Raw genomic sequence first — 12,010 nt, forward strand, 5'->3', positions numbered from 1 at the left:
CACGATCTGTGAATAAAAGCGTTATTGCCTTTTTTTATTACTTTCCCTATGGTTCCAGACTTATGAGACACCCTGGATATATTACAAATTATATATACTAGCCTATGTAACCCGTTCAAGGACGGGTGTATTACAGCAAATCTGAAATATTCAATGGAAAATAATGTTCCGCTCATGATTATTAATTTTTTCTATCTACGTGACTTTTACCGAAAAACCCAAAGAATATTTTTTTAAATTTTCATTTGCCTTTGCGTACATCCGGCGCTCTTGACCGCATGACAGTCGCATGTAAAAAAAAAAAATCTATTCGCGAAATAAAATTAAGTCAGCTGTCGTCAGCCGCTGTTATTCCGCTTGCCGGGTGAAGCCGTCCTTCCCCCCCTTCGCGGCCACCACCGCCTCTCCGCTCCCGCGCACGCGAGCAGATTCCATCATCTCCTCTTGCACGGAGCTATTGCAACGTCTTTACTCCCTGGCGCGGCTAAGAAGGTGCTTATCAATTTGCCAGCGTGTTCACAATGTAGCTGCTACGGTGTTTCACCGGAACGCCTTCTGCCCCTTTTTGGTCCTCCCTGCACTGGCTTCCGGTTTAGTGCAGAATACAGTTTCAAATCCTCTTGTTAACTTACGAAGCAGTGAATCATCTTGCCCCAGCCTACGCTCTTTGCATGCTGCACCCATATGTCCCCTGAAGGTCCCAAAGACCTGGGCATGATGCAGATCTTCTCTGCATTTCCAGGTAGAGGTTTTTCAGTGTAGTGTATAGGAGTGTAGTGTATAGGAGTGTAGTGTATAGTGTAGTGTATAGTAGTGGTGTATAGTGTAGTGTATAGGAGTGTAGTGTATAGGAGTGTAGTGTATAGTCCAGTGTATAGTAGCGGTGTATAGTGTAGTGTATAGTGTAGTGTATAGTAGTGGTGTATAGTGTAGTGTATAGTGTAGTGTATAGGAGTGTAGTGTATAGGTGTGTAGTGTATAGGAGTATAGTGTATAGTGTAGTGTATAGTAGTGGTGTATAGTGTAGTGTATAGTGTAGTGTATAGGAGTGTAGTGTATAGTGTAGTGTATAGTAGTGGTGTATAGTGTAGTGTATAGTGTAGTGTATAGTAGCGGTGTATAGTGTAGTGTATAGGAGTGTAGTGTATAGGAGTGTAGTGTATAGTAGTGATGTATAGTGTAGTGTATAGGAGTGTAGTGTATAGGAGTGTAGTGTATAGTCTAGTGTATAGTAGCGGTGTATAGTGTAGTGTATAGTGTAGTGTATAGTAGTGGTGTATAGTGTAGTGTATAGGAGTGTAGTGTATAGGAGTGTAGTGTATAGTGTAGTGTATAGTAGTGGTGTATAGTGTAGTGTATAGTGTAGTGTATAGGAGTGTAGTGTATAGGAGTGTAGTGTATAGTGTAGTGTATAGTAGTGGTGTATAGTGTAGTGTATAGGAGTGTAGTGTATAGGAGTGTAGTGTATAGTGTAGTGTATAGTAGTGGTGTACAGTGTAGTGTATAGTGTAGTGTATAGTAGCGGTGTATAGTGTAGTGTACAGTGTAGTGTATAGTAGTGGTGTATAGTGTAGTGTATAGTGTAGTGTATAGTGTAGTGTATAGGAGTGTAGTGTATAGTGTAGTGTATAGGAGTATAGTGTAGTGTATAGTAGTGGTGTATAGTGTATAGTATAGTGTAGTGTATAGTGTAGTGTATAGTGTAGTGTATAGTGTAGTGTATAGTAGTGGTGTATAGTGTAGTGTATAGTGTAGTGTATAGGAGTGTAGTGTATAGTAGTGTAGTGTATAGGAGTGTAGTGTATAGTGTAGTGTATAGTAGTGTAGTGTATAGTGTAGTGTATAGTGTAGTGTATAGTAGTGGTGTATAGTGTAGTGTATAGTGTAGTGTATAGGAGTGTAGTGTATAGTAGTGTAGTGTATAGGAGTGTAGTGTATAGTGTAGTGTATAGTAGTGTAGTGTATAGTGTAGTGTATAGTGTAGTGTATAGTGTAGTGTATAGTAGTGTAGTGTATAGTGTAGTACAGAGGCCATTACACGAGTACAGCACCCACCGGTGTGTTGGGAGAGTAAAGCCACGGACTGCAAAATGTTTGTACTCAGATTGTAAATGTGACGGCCTCAAAAAGTGCACCTCGCCTGGCACAAGCGCTGCGGTAATGTCACCGCCACTTCGTGGCGAAACAGCACTTGTTGTCATCGTCGTCGTCGTCGCCATGTGCGTTTGTGCGTGCGCGTGCGTTCGTGCACGCGTGTGCATTGGCTCCCACCTCCGTTTGCACCATCAGCATGCGCTGCTCGCGCATGCGCGCCGTGATGTGGAACACGTCCACCTTGTCCTCCTTCTGCAGCTGCTGCAGCGCCACGTCCAGCCCAATCAGCGTCCCCGTGCGACCCACGCCGGCACTGCGCGCGGACACGCGCACACAGACGAAGATTCCCCGTATAGGCTTCGCAGGAATGTTGGCGCAAGTGCTGTTATAATATGGTACCTTTCTTGCTAGTATGCAGTTGTGTTAAGATGTTTAAACACCAAACAGAAATCTTTTGCAAGGAATCATGTCTACATTAACCACACGTGGTACTTGCGGTGAACATGCACGCAAACACATGGCTCTGGTCGTATATGACGATGCATTGTCATTGAAACTTATCAGTCCACTCCAGAGACAGCTATCTTTAGAGCCTAGTCTCAGTTTCTTTAGAGCCTAGTCTCAGTTTCTTTAGAGACTAGTCTCAGTGTCTTTAGAGCCTAGTCTCAGTGTCTTTAAAGCCTAGTCTCAGTGTCTTAAAAGCCTAGTCTCAGTTTCTTTAGAGACTAGTCTCAGTGTCTTTAGAGCCTAGTCTCAGTGTCTTTAGAGCCTAGTCTCAGTTTCTTTAGAGACAAGTCTCAGTTTCTTTAGAGCCGTCTCAGTGTCTTAAAAGCCTAGTCTCAGTTTCTTTAGAGCCTAGTCTCAGTTTCTTTAGAGCCTAGTCTCAGTTTCTTTAGAGCCTAGTCTCAGTGTCTTAAAAGCCTAGTCTCAGTTTCTTTAGAGCCTAGTCTCAGTTTCTTTAGAGCCTAGTCTCAGTTTCTTTAGAGACTAGTCTCAGTGTCTTTAAAGCCTAGTCTCAGTTTCTTTAGAGCCTAGTCTCAGTTTCTTTAGATCCTAGTCTCAGTTTCTTTAGACCCTAGTCTCAGTTTCTTTAGAGCCTGGTCTCAGTGTCTTTAGAGCCTAGTCTCAGTTTCTTTAGAGACTAGTCTCAGTTTCTTTAGAGCCCTGTCTCAGTGTCTTTAGAGCTCTGTCTCAGTGTCTTTAGAGCCTAGTCTCAGTGTCTTTAGAGCGCAGTCTCAGTTTCTTTAGAGCCTAGTCTCAGTTTCTTTAGAGCCTAGTCTCAGTGTCTTTAGAGACTAGTCTCAGTGTCTTTAGAGCCTAGTCTCAGTTTCTTTAGAGCCTAGTCTCAGTGTCTTAAAAGCCTAGTCTCAGTTTCTTTAGAGCCTAGTCTCAGTTTCTTTAGAGCCTAGTCTCAGTGTCTTTAGAGCCTAGTCTCAGTTTCTTTAGAGCCTGGTATCAGTTTCTTTAGAGACAAGTCTCAGTTGCTTTAGAGCATAGTCTCAGTTTCATTAGAGCTTAGTCTCTGTGTCTGAAAAGCCTAGTCTCAGTGTCTTTAGAGCCCAGTCTCAGTTTCTTTAGAGCCCAGTCTCAGTTACATTAGACCCTAGTCTCAGTTTCTTTAGAGCCTAGTCTCAGTGTCTTTAGAGCCAAGTCTCAGTTTCTTTAGAGCCTAGTCTCAGTGTCTGTAGAGCCTCGTCTCAGTTTCTTTAGAGACTAGTCTCAGTTTCGTTAGAGCCTAGTCTCAGTTTCCCTAGAGCCTAGTCTCAGTGTCTTTAGAGCCTAGTCTAGGTGTCTTAAAAGCCTAGTCTCAGTTTCTTTAGAGCCAAGTCTCAGTGTCTTAAAAGCCTAGTCTCAGTTTCTTTAGAGCCTAGTCTCAGTTTCTTTAGAGCCTAGTCTCAGTTTCTTTAGAGACTAGTCTCAGTGTCTTTAAAGCCTAGTCTCAGTTTCTTTAGAGCCTAATCTCAGTGTTTTTAGAGCCTCGTCTCAGGTTCTTTAGAGCCTAGTCTCAGTGTCTTTAGAGCCTAGTCTCAGTTTCTTTAGAGCCTAGTCTCAGTTTCTTTAGAGACTAGTCTCAGTGTCTTTAGAGCCTAGTCTCAGTGTCTTTAGAGACTAGTCTCAGTTTCTTTAGAGCCTAGTCTCAGTTTCTTTAGAGCCTAATCTCAGTGTCTTTAGAGCCTAGTCTCAGTTTCTTTAGAGCCTAGTCTCAGTTTCTTTAGAGACTAGTCTCAGTGTCTTTAGAGCCTAGTCTCAGTGTCTTTAGAGACTAGTCTCAGTTTCTTTAGAGCCTAGTCTCAGTTTCTTTAGATCCTAGTCTCAGTTTCTTTAGACCCTAGTCTCAGTTTCTTTAGAGCCTAGTCTCAGTTTCTTTAGATCCTAGTCTCAGTTTCTTAAGACCCTAGTCTCAGTTTCTTTAGAGCCTGGTCTCAGTTTTTTAGAGCCTAGTCTCAGTGTCTTTAGAGCCTAGTCTCAGTTTCTTTAGAGCCTAGTCTCAGTTTCTTTAGAGACTAGTCTCAGTTTCTTTAGAGCCTAGTCTCAGTGTCTTTAGAGCCTAGTCTCAGTTTCTTTAGATCCTAGTCTCAGTTTCTTTAGACCCTAGTCTCAGTTTCTTTAGAGCCTAGTCTCAGTGTCTTTAGAGCCTAGTCTCAGTTTCTTTAGAGACTAGTCTCAGTTTCTTTAGAGCCTAGTCTCAGTTTCTTTAGAGCCTAGTCTCAGTGTCTTTAGAGCCTAGTCTCAGTTGCTTTAGAGACTAGTCTCAGTTTCTTTAGAGCCCTGTCTCAGTGTCTTTAGAGCCCTGTCTCAGTGTCTTTAGAGCCTAGTCTCAGTTTCTTTAGAGCCCTGTCTCAGTTTCTTTAGACCCTAGTCTCAGTTTCTTTAGAGCCTAGTCTCAGTGTCTTTAGAGCCTAGTCTCAGTTTCTTTAGAGACTAGTCTCAGTTTCTTTAGAGCCTAGTCTCAGTTTCTTTAGAGCCTAGTCTCAGTTTCTTTAGAGCCTAGTCTCAGTTGCTTTAGAGCCTAGTCTCAGTTTCTTTAGAGCCTAGTCTCTGTGTCTTAAAAGCCTAGTCTCAGTGTCTTTAGAGCCCAGTCTCAGTTTCTTTAGAGCCCAGTCTCAGTTTCTTTAGACCCTAGTCTCAGTTTCTTTAGAGACTAGTCTCAGTTTCTTTAGAGCCTAGTCTCAGTTTCCCTAGAGCCTAGTCTCAGTTTCCCTAGAGCCTAGTCTCAGTGTCTTTAGAGCCCTATCTCAGTGTCTTTAGAGCCTAGTCTCAGTTTCTTTAGAGCCCTGTCTCAGTTTCTTTAGAGCCCTGTCTCAGTGTCTTTAGAGCCTAGTCTCAGTTTCTTTAGAGCCCTGTCTCAGTTTCTTTATACCCTAGTCTCAGTTTCTTTAGAGCCTAGTCTCAGTGTCTTTAGAGCCTAGTCTCAGTTTCTTTAGAGACTAGTCTCAGTTTCTTTAGAGCCTAGTCTCAGTGTCTTTAGAGCCTAGTCTCAGTTTCTTTAGAGACTAGTCTCAGTTTCTTTAGAGCCTAGTCTCAGTTTCTTTAGAGCCTAGTCTCAGTTTCTTTAGAGCCTAGTCTCAGTTGCTTTAGAGCCTAGTCTCAGTTTCTTTAGAGCCTAGTCTCTGTGTCTTAAAAGCCTAGTCTCAGTGTCTTTAGAGCCCAGTCTCAGTTTCTTTAGAGCACAGTCTCAGTTTCTTTAGACCCTAGTCTCAGTTTCTTTAGAGACTAGTCTCAGTTTCTTTAGAGCCTAGTCTCAGTTTCCCTAGAGCCTAGTCTCAGTTTCCCTAGAGCCTAGTCTCAGTGTCTTTAGAGCCCTATCTCAGTGTCTTTAGAGCCTAGTCTCAGTTTCTTTAGAGCCCTGTCTCAGTTTCTTTAGAGCCCTGTCTCAGTGTCTTTAGAGCCTAGTCTCAGTTTCTTTAGAGCCCTGTCTCAGTTTCTTTAGACCCTAGTCTCAGTTTCTTTAGAGCCTAGTCTCAGTGTCTTTAGAGCCTAGTCTCAGTTTCTTTAGAGACTAGTCTCAGTTTCTTTAGAGCCTAGTCTCAGTTTCTTTAGAGCCTAGTCTCAGTTTCTTTAGAGCCTAGTCTCAGTTGCTTTAGAGCCTAGTCTCAGTTTCTTTAGAGCCTAGTCTCAGTGTCTTTAGAGCCCAGTCTCAGTTTCTTTAGAGCCCAGTCTCAGTTTCTTTAGACCCTAGTCTCAGTTTCTTTAGAGACTAGTCTCAGTTTCTTTAGAGCCTAGTCTCAGTTTCCCTAGAGCCTAGTCTCAGTTTCCCTAGAGCCTAGTCTCAGTGTCTTTAGAGCCCTATCTCAGTTTCTTTAGAGCCTAGTCTCAGTTTCTTTAGATCCTAGTCTCAGTTTCTTTAGACCCTAGTCTCAGTTTCTTTAGAGCCCTGTCTCAGTTTCTTTAGAGCCCTGTCTCAGTGTCTTTAGAGCCTAGTCTCAGTTTCTTTAGAGCCCTGTCTCAGTTTCTTTAGACCCTAGTCTCAGTTTCTTTAGAGCCTAGTCTCAGTGTCTTTAGAGCCTAGTCTCAGTTTCTTTAGAGACTAGTCTCAGTTTCTTTAGAGCCTAGTCTCAGTTTCTTTAGAGCCTAGTCTCAGTTTCTTTAGAGCCTAGTCTCAGTTGCTTTAGAGCCTAGTCTCAGTTTCTTTAGAGCCTAGTCTCAGTGTCTTTAGAGCCCAGTCTCAGTTTCTTTAGAGCCCAGTCTCAGTTTCTTTAGACCCTAGTCTCAGTTTCTTTAGAGACTAGTCTCAGTTTCTTTAGAGCCTAGTCTCAGTTTCCCTAGAGCCTAGTCTCAGTTTCCCTAGAGCCTAGTCTCAGTGTCTTTAGAGCCCTATCTCAGTGTCTTTAGAGCCTAGTCTCAGTTTCTTTAGATCCTAGTCTCAGTTTCTTTAGACCCTAGTCTCAGTTTCTTTAGAGCCTGGTCTCAGTGTCTTTAGAGCCTAGTCTCAGTTTCTTTAGAGACTAGTCTCAGTTTCTTTAGAGCCCTGTCTCAGTGTCTTAAGAGCCCTGTCTCAGTGTCTTTAGAGCCTAGTCTCAGTTTCTTTAGAGCCCTGTCTCAGTTTCTTTAGACCCTAGTCTCAGTTTCTTTAGAGCCTAGTCTCAGTGTCTTTAGAGCCTAGTCTCAGTTGCTTTAGAGCCTAGTCTCAGTTTCTTTAGAGCCTAGTCTCTGTGTCTTAAAAGCCTAGTCTCAGTGTCTTTAGAGCCCAGTCTCAGTTTCTTTAGAGCCCTGTCTCAGTTTCTTTAGACCCTAGTCTCAGTTTCTTTAGAGACTAGTCTCAGTTTCTTTAGAGCCTAGTCTCAGTTTCCCTAGAGCCTAGTCTCAGTTTCTTTAGAGCCTAGTCTCTGTGTCTTAAAACCCTAGTCTCAGTGTCTTTAGAGCCCAGTCTCAGTTTCTTTAGAGCCCTGTCTCAGTGTCTTTAGAGCCTAGTCTCAGTGTCTTTAGAGACTAGTCTCAGTTTCTTTAGAGCCTCGTCTCAGTTTCTTTACAGCCTCATCCCAGTGTCTTTAGAGCCTCTTCTCAGTTTCTTTAGACCCTAGTCTCAGTTTCTTTAGAGCCTAGTCTCAGTGTCTTTAGAGCCTAGTCTCAGTGTCTATAGACCCTAGTCTCAGTTTCTTTAGAGCGTAGTCTCAGTTTCTTTAGAGACTATTCTCAGTGTCTTTAGAGCCTAGTCACAGTGTCTTTAGAGCCTAGTCTCAGTGTCTTTAGTGCCTAGTCTCATTTTCCATAGAGCCTAGTCTCAGCTTCTTTAGAACAAAGTCTGTTTCTTTAGAGCTTAGTCTCAGTTTCTTGAGAGACTAGTCTCAGTTTCTTTAGAGCCACCATGCAACCGTGCCACCGCCGCCACCCTGCGACCGTGCCAACGTTGACACCGCTGCCACCCCCTCCACCACCGGCACCCTGCTACCGTGCCACTACCGCCACCGTGCCACTACCGTCACCGTGCCACCACCACCACCACAGCCGTGACTGCGCGCGACGTTACCTGCAGTGCACGAGCGTGAGGCTGTTCTGGGGCGACTGGTTGGCGTGCGAGCGCACAACCTCCAGGAACTTGAGCACGATGTGCGGATCGCGAGGCACGCCGTGGTCGCGCCACGCCGTGAAGTGGAACTGCCGGATGTCGCGCACCTCCTCCATCGTCTCTGCGTCTTTCTGCGCGGCGGGGAAACGGAGCGGTCGCGCAGTCGCGCGACCGGTCATGGCCAGGGCGTTAGGTCTCTTGCGTGCGATGCGACAGTGACCACCGCCTCCGATTAACGCGGGTGGTTACGTGCGATGCAAACGAAGTTCAGCGTGCATACGTATTAATTATGGGTGTGTGTACCCCAGTGCATGCATGTGGGGAGCGGTGGTGCAGCAGTCAGCGCTACCCTGCGCTACTAACCTGGCGACCCGAGTTCGATTCCCACTCACGGCCAACATCAGTGACGATTATCTGAACCGTTCCTGGGGCTTCCCCCTGAGGTCGACTGAGCCTCAAATCAATACCTGGTGCAGTGCGTAAAAAAGCCGCTACTAGGGAGACAAAGGCGGCCGGGCGTGGTGCTGGCCACCCACCCCCTCGTGTGCCATGCTGGCCTCCATAGGTGCTCGCTAACAGCACTTACCCCAACAGTCTGTTAAGGCTACATTGGGGATCTTTGTCTTTGTGTACGTGTGTACCACAGTTGCTTGTGTACTCCGGTGTGTGTGTGTGCGCGTGTTGCCGAGTGCGTGTGCGATTGCACTGCGCACCGTGTAGATCTGGAGGTTGCGTATTGTCCAGTCGTCCAGAACGGTCTCGGACACCTTCCGCAGCACTAGGTCACCCTGGAAATGGGGCTCCATGTCGTCCTCCCAGTACTTGGCGCATTTCTCCTGCCGTGTGGAATGTGGGGGTTGGGGGGTAGGCGGGGGGTGTAGAGAGGCGCGCGGAGCAAAGAAAATTTGATGTGACCGTTGTACTTTGCCGTCAATGGTGACTTTGTGAGTCTGTGGGTCTCCGTGTGAGTTTGAGGGTCTCCTTGTGAGTTTACGGGTCTCCGTGTTAGTCTACGGGTCTTCATGTGAGTCTGTGCATCACCGCGTGAGTCTACGGGTCCCCGTGTGAGTCTACGCGTCTCCGTGTGAGTCTACGGGTCTCCGTGTGAGTCTATGGGTCTTCGTGTGAGTCTGTGAGTCTCAGCGTGAGGCTGTGGGTTTCCATGTGAGTCTATAGGTCTCTGTATGATTCTATGGGTCTCCGCGTGAGTTTGAGGGTCTCCCTGTGAGTTAACGGGTCTCCGTGTGAGTCTACAGGTTTCCCTGTGAGTCTACGGGTCTCTGTGTTAGTCTTTCGGGTCTCCGTGTGAGTCTACGGGTCTCCGTGTGAGTCTATGGGTCTTCGTGTGAGTCTGTGGGTCTCAGCGTGAGGCTGTAGGTTTCCATGTGAGTCTATAGGTCTCTGTATGATTCTATGGGTCTCTGTGTGAGTGTTACAGGTCTCCGTGTGAGTTTACGGATCTCCGTGTGAGTCTATTGATCTCCATGTGAGTCTATGGGTCTCCATGTGAGTCACTGGTCACCATGCTGAGACCCTCAACTCACTACGCATGAGAAACCAATTTAATCACCAATCAGTCTATGTAAGTCTATGGGTCTTTCTGTATGTCTATGGGGCCCTATCGAAGTCTGTGGGTCACTATGTATGTCTATCGGTCTCTCCGTATGTCTATAGGGCCCTATCCAAGTCCGTGGGTCACTACGCATGTCTATGGGTCTCTGTGCAGGTCTGTGAACCTACAGCTTTCCGCGCAAGTCACTGGTGACCCGGCTGAGACTCTGGCTCACCACACGAGAGAAACCATTTATTGATCACGAGCTCCCTGAAACCCTGAGATTCTCGGCTGTTGGCGGTCCATTCGCCTGTAACCTCTGACGCCGACAAGGTGAGCCTAAACAGGCGCTCGCAAATAGTAGCAGCCGCCCCCCCTCCCCCCCCCAGCAGCATCAAGCGTCGTGCTCGCACTCTTCTCAGCTGCAGGGCGACACCGACGGCTGCTGTGCGGCGACAATGTTCGGGCAACGTGCTCAAAGCGCGCAACTCCGATTGCGGGCGACGCGCGCCCGTGGTTCTTCAAATGGCGGCAGTGCGGGGGGTGGGTGAGGGGGGGGCCGGTCAAGCCCTCTACACCCATGTGAACGGCGTTTTGCATTTCGCGTTCTAACGAGCGTGGCGGCGGCGACGCGTAGATTGTGTTCCGCGCGGGTCGTGGTTTTGCGACGTGACCGTGTGGTCGATGTGACTTTGACTCGCAAATGGCTCCAGTGCTTTGGCAATCAAAGTGATTTAGAAAGTCAAAAGGTCTCTCTCGCTCTCTCACACTCTCTCTCTCTTGCTCACTCTCTCTCTCTCTTGTTCACTCTCTCTCTCTTGCTCGCCCTATCTCTCTCTCACTCTCTCTCGCACAGTCTCTCTCTTGCTCTCTCTCACTCTCTCTCACGCTCTCTCTCTCTCGAGATCTCTCTCACGCTCTCTCTCTCTTGCTCACTCTCTCTCTCTCTCGAGATCTCTCTCACGCTCTTTCTCTCTTGCACGCTCTCTCGCTCTCTCTCTCTCGCTCTCTCACCCGTCCTCCTTCAATGACGCCGGTGAGCATGACGATGGTGTACACGTTCTGCTCCCACACCATTTGCCAGAAGTCGGCCACCGTTTCCTCCTTGGGGCCCTGCGTGGCGATGTACTCGCGCGTGCGGCTGTAGCCCTGAGCAGAAGATGATCATCGTCACCATGGTCATCGTCATCATCAGTTCTGTCATCTTCATGATCATCATCATGCTCATCATCATCATGGTCATCATCATCATGGTCATAGTCATCGTCATCATGGTCATCATTATCACTGCCATCATGGTTATGGTCATAGTCATGATGATCATGATCATGATCATCATCATGATCATCATCATGATCATGGTCATCATCATCATCATGGTCATCATCATCATGGTCATCATCATTTGCCAGAGGTCAGCCACCGTGTCCTCCTTGGAGCACTGTATGTTGATGTACTCACGCGTGCGGCTGCAGCCCTGCGTGGAGAATCGGACGTGGGGTCAAGGTGCGCCATCGTCGGCGTCGTCACTGCGATCATCGTGGTGGTCGTCATCGTCGGTGCTGTCGTTGTCATCGTCGTCATGGTGATCATTGTCGCTATTGTCATCGTCATCACGGTCATAGTCATCATCAGTACTGTCACTGCCATCGTCATCATGGCCATCGTCATCATCATCAGTACTTTCATTGCCATCATGATTATCATCGTGGTCATAGCCGAGGTCATTGTCATCGTCATCATCATCATTGTCACGAGTATTGTTGCCATCACTATTGCTATATCACTATTGTGATTGACCATCAACGTCATCATCATCATCATCAATGACAAATGTCTTTAAGAGTCAGAAAAAAATTATGATCAACATCCTATCATCCTCATCACCATCGACGTCATCATCATCGTCACCATCATCATCATCATCAAACCATCAGTGTCACTTCAGGAAGTACTGAAGCAGCATCATTACAGCGCCATAACCTCATAACCACCATTACCAGTATCAGCAGGTCTCCGTGTAGGTCTGTTGGGTCTTTGTATGAGTCTATGGCGCCCTACACTTATAATAGAGCACTGCCGCTGATGATGATGATTCATCCATTTCCATCGCATTCCAGTGAAGTTTGTAACCTCCTCAACCCGGTAGGGGTCGAGTGGACACCGATCGGACTGCTGACTCACGGAGATGAAACTTGCGTTGATGTAGTTGGATCCCCCACTCTTGTTGAGTGGAACGAGGTTGTGATCGTCTGGGGGAGGGAGGGGAGGGAGGGAGGGAGGGGAGGGAGGTTTAACATACATAGATACAAATGACTAAGGTGTCTATATTAGTCTCTGTGGGTTTACGTGGGTCT

General features: G+C 46.7%; 1 protein-coding gene across 5 annotated transcripts in view; it reads right to left on the reverse strand.

Moving 5' to 3' along the window:
- Positions 1 to 12,010, reverse strand: part of LOC116957659 (receptor-type tyrosine-protein phosphatase beta-like) — a 91,163-nt gene that overhangs the window by 6,548 nt on the left and 72,605 nt on the right. For all 5 annotated transcript variants that reach the window (XM_076057244.1, XM_076057247.1, XM_076057243.1 and 2 more), the window contains 5 exons: positions 11,838 to 11,905; positions 10,668 to 10,802; positions 8,815 to 8,937; positions 8,063 to 8,232; positions 2,272 to 2,407 (listed from right to left, as the gene is read on the reverse strand). In XM_076057244.1, the coding sequence (XP_075913359.1) occupies positions 2,272 to 2,407; positions 8,063 to 8,232; positions 8,815 to 8,937; positions 10,668 to 10,802; positions 11,838 to 11,905 (632 nt within the window). The remainder of the gene's footprint in view (positions 1 to 2,271; positions 2,408 to 8,062; positions 8,233 to 8,814; positions 8,938 to 10,667; positions 10,803 to 11,837; positions 11,906 to 12,010) is intronic.

The sequence above is a fragment of the Petromyzon marinus genome, chromosome 80, assembly GCF_048934315.1.
Source record: "Petromyzon marinus isolate PM22_M1 ecotype Great Lakes invasive population chromosome 80, UKy_Petmar_22M1.pri1.0, whole genome shotgun sequence".
Taxonomy (NCBI): domain Eukaryota; kingdom Metazoa; phylum Chordata; class Hyperoartia; order Petromyzontiformes; family Petromyzontidae; genus Petromyzon; species Petromyzon marinus.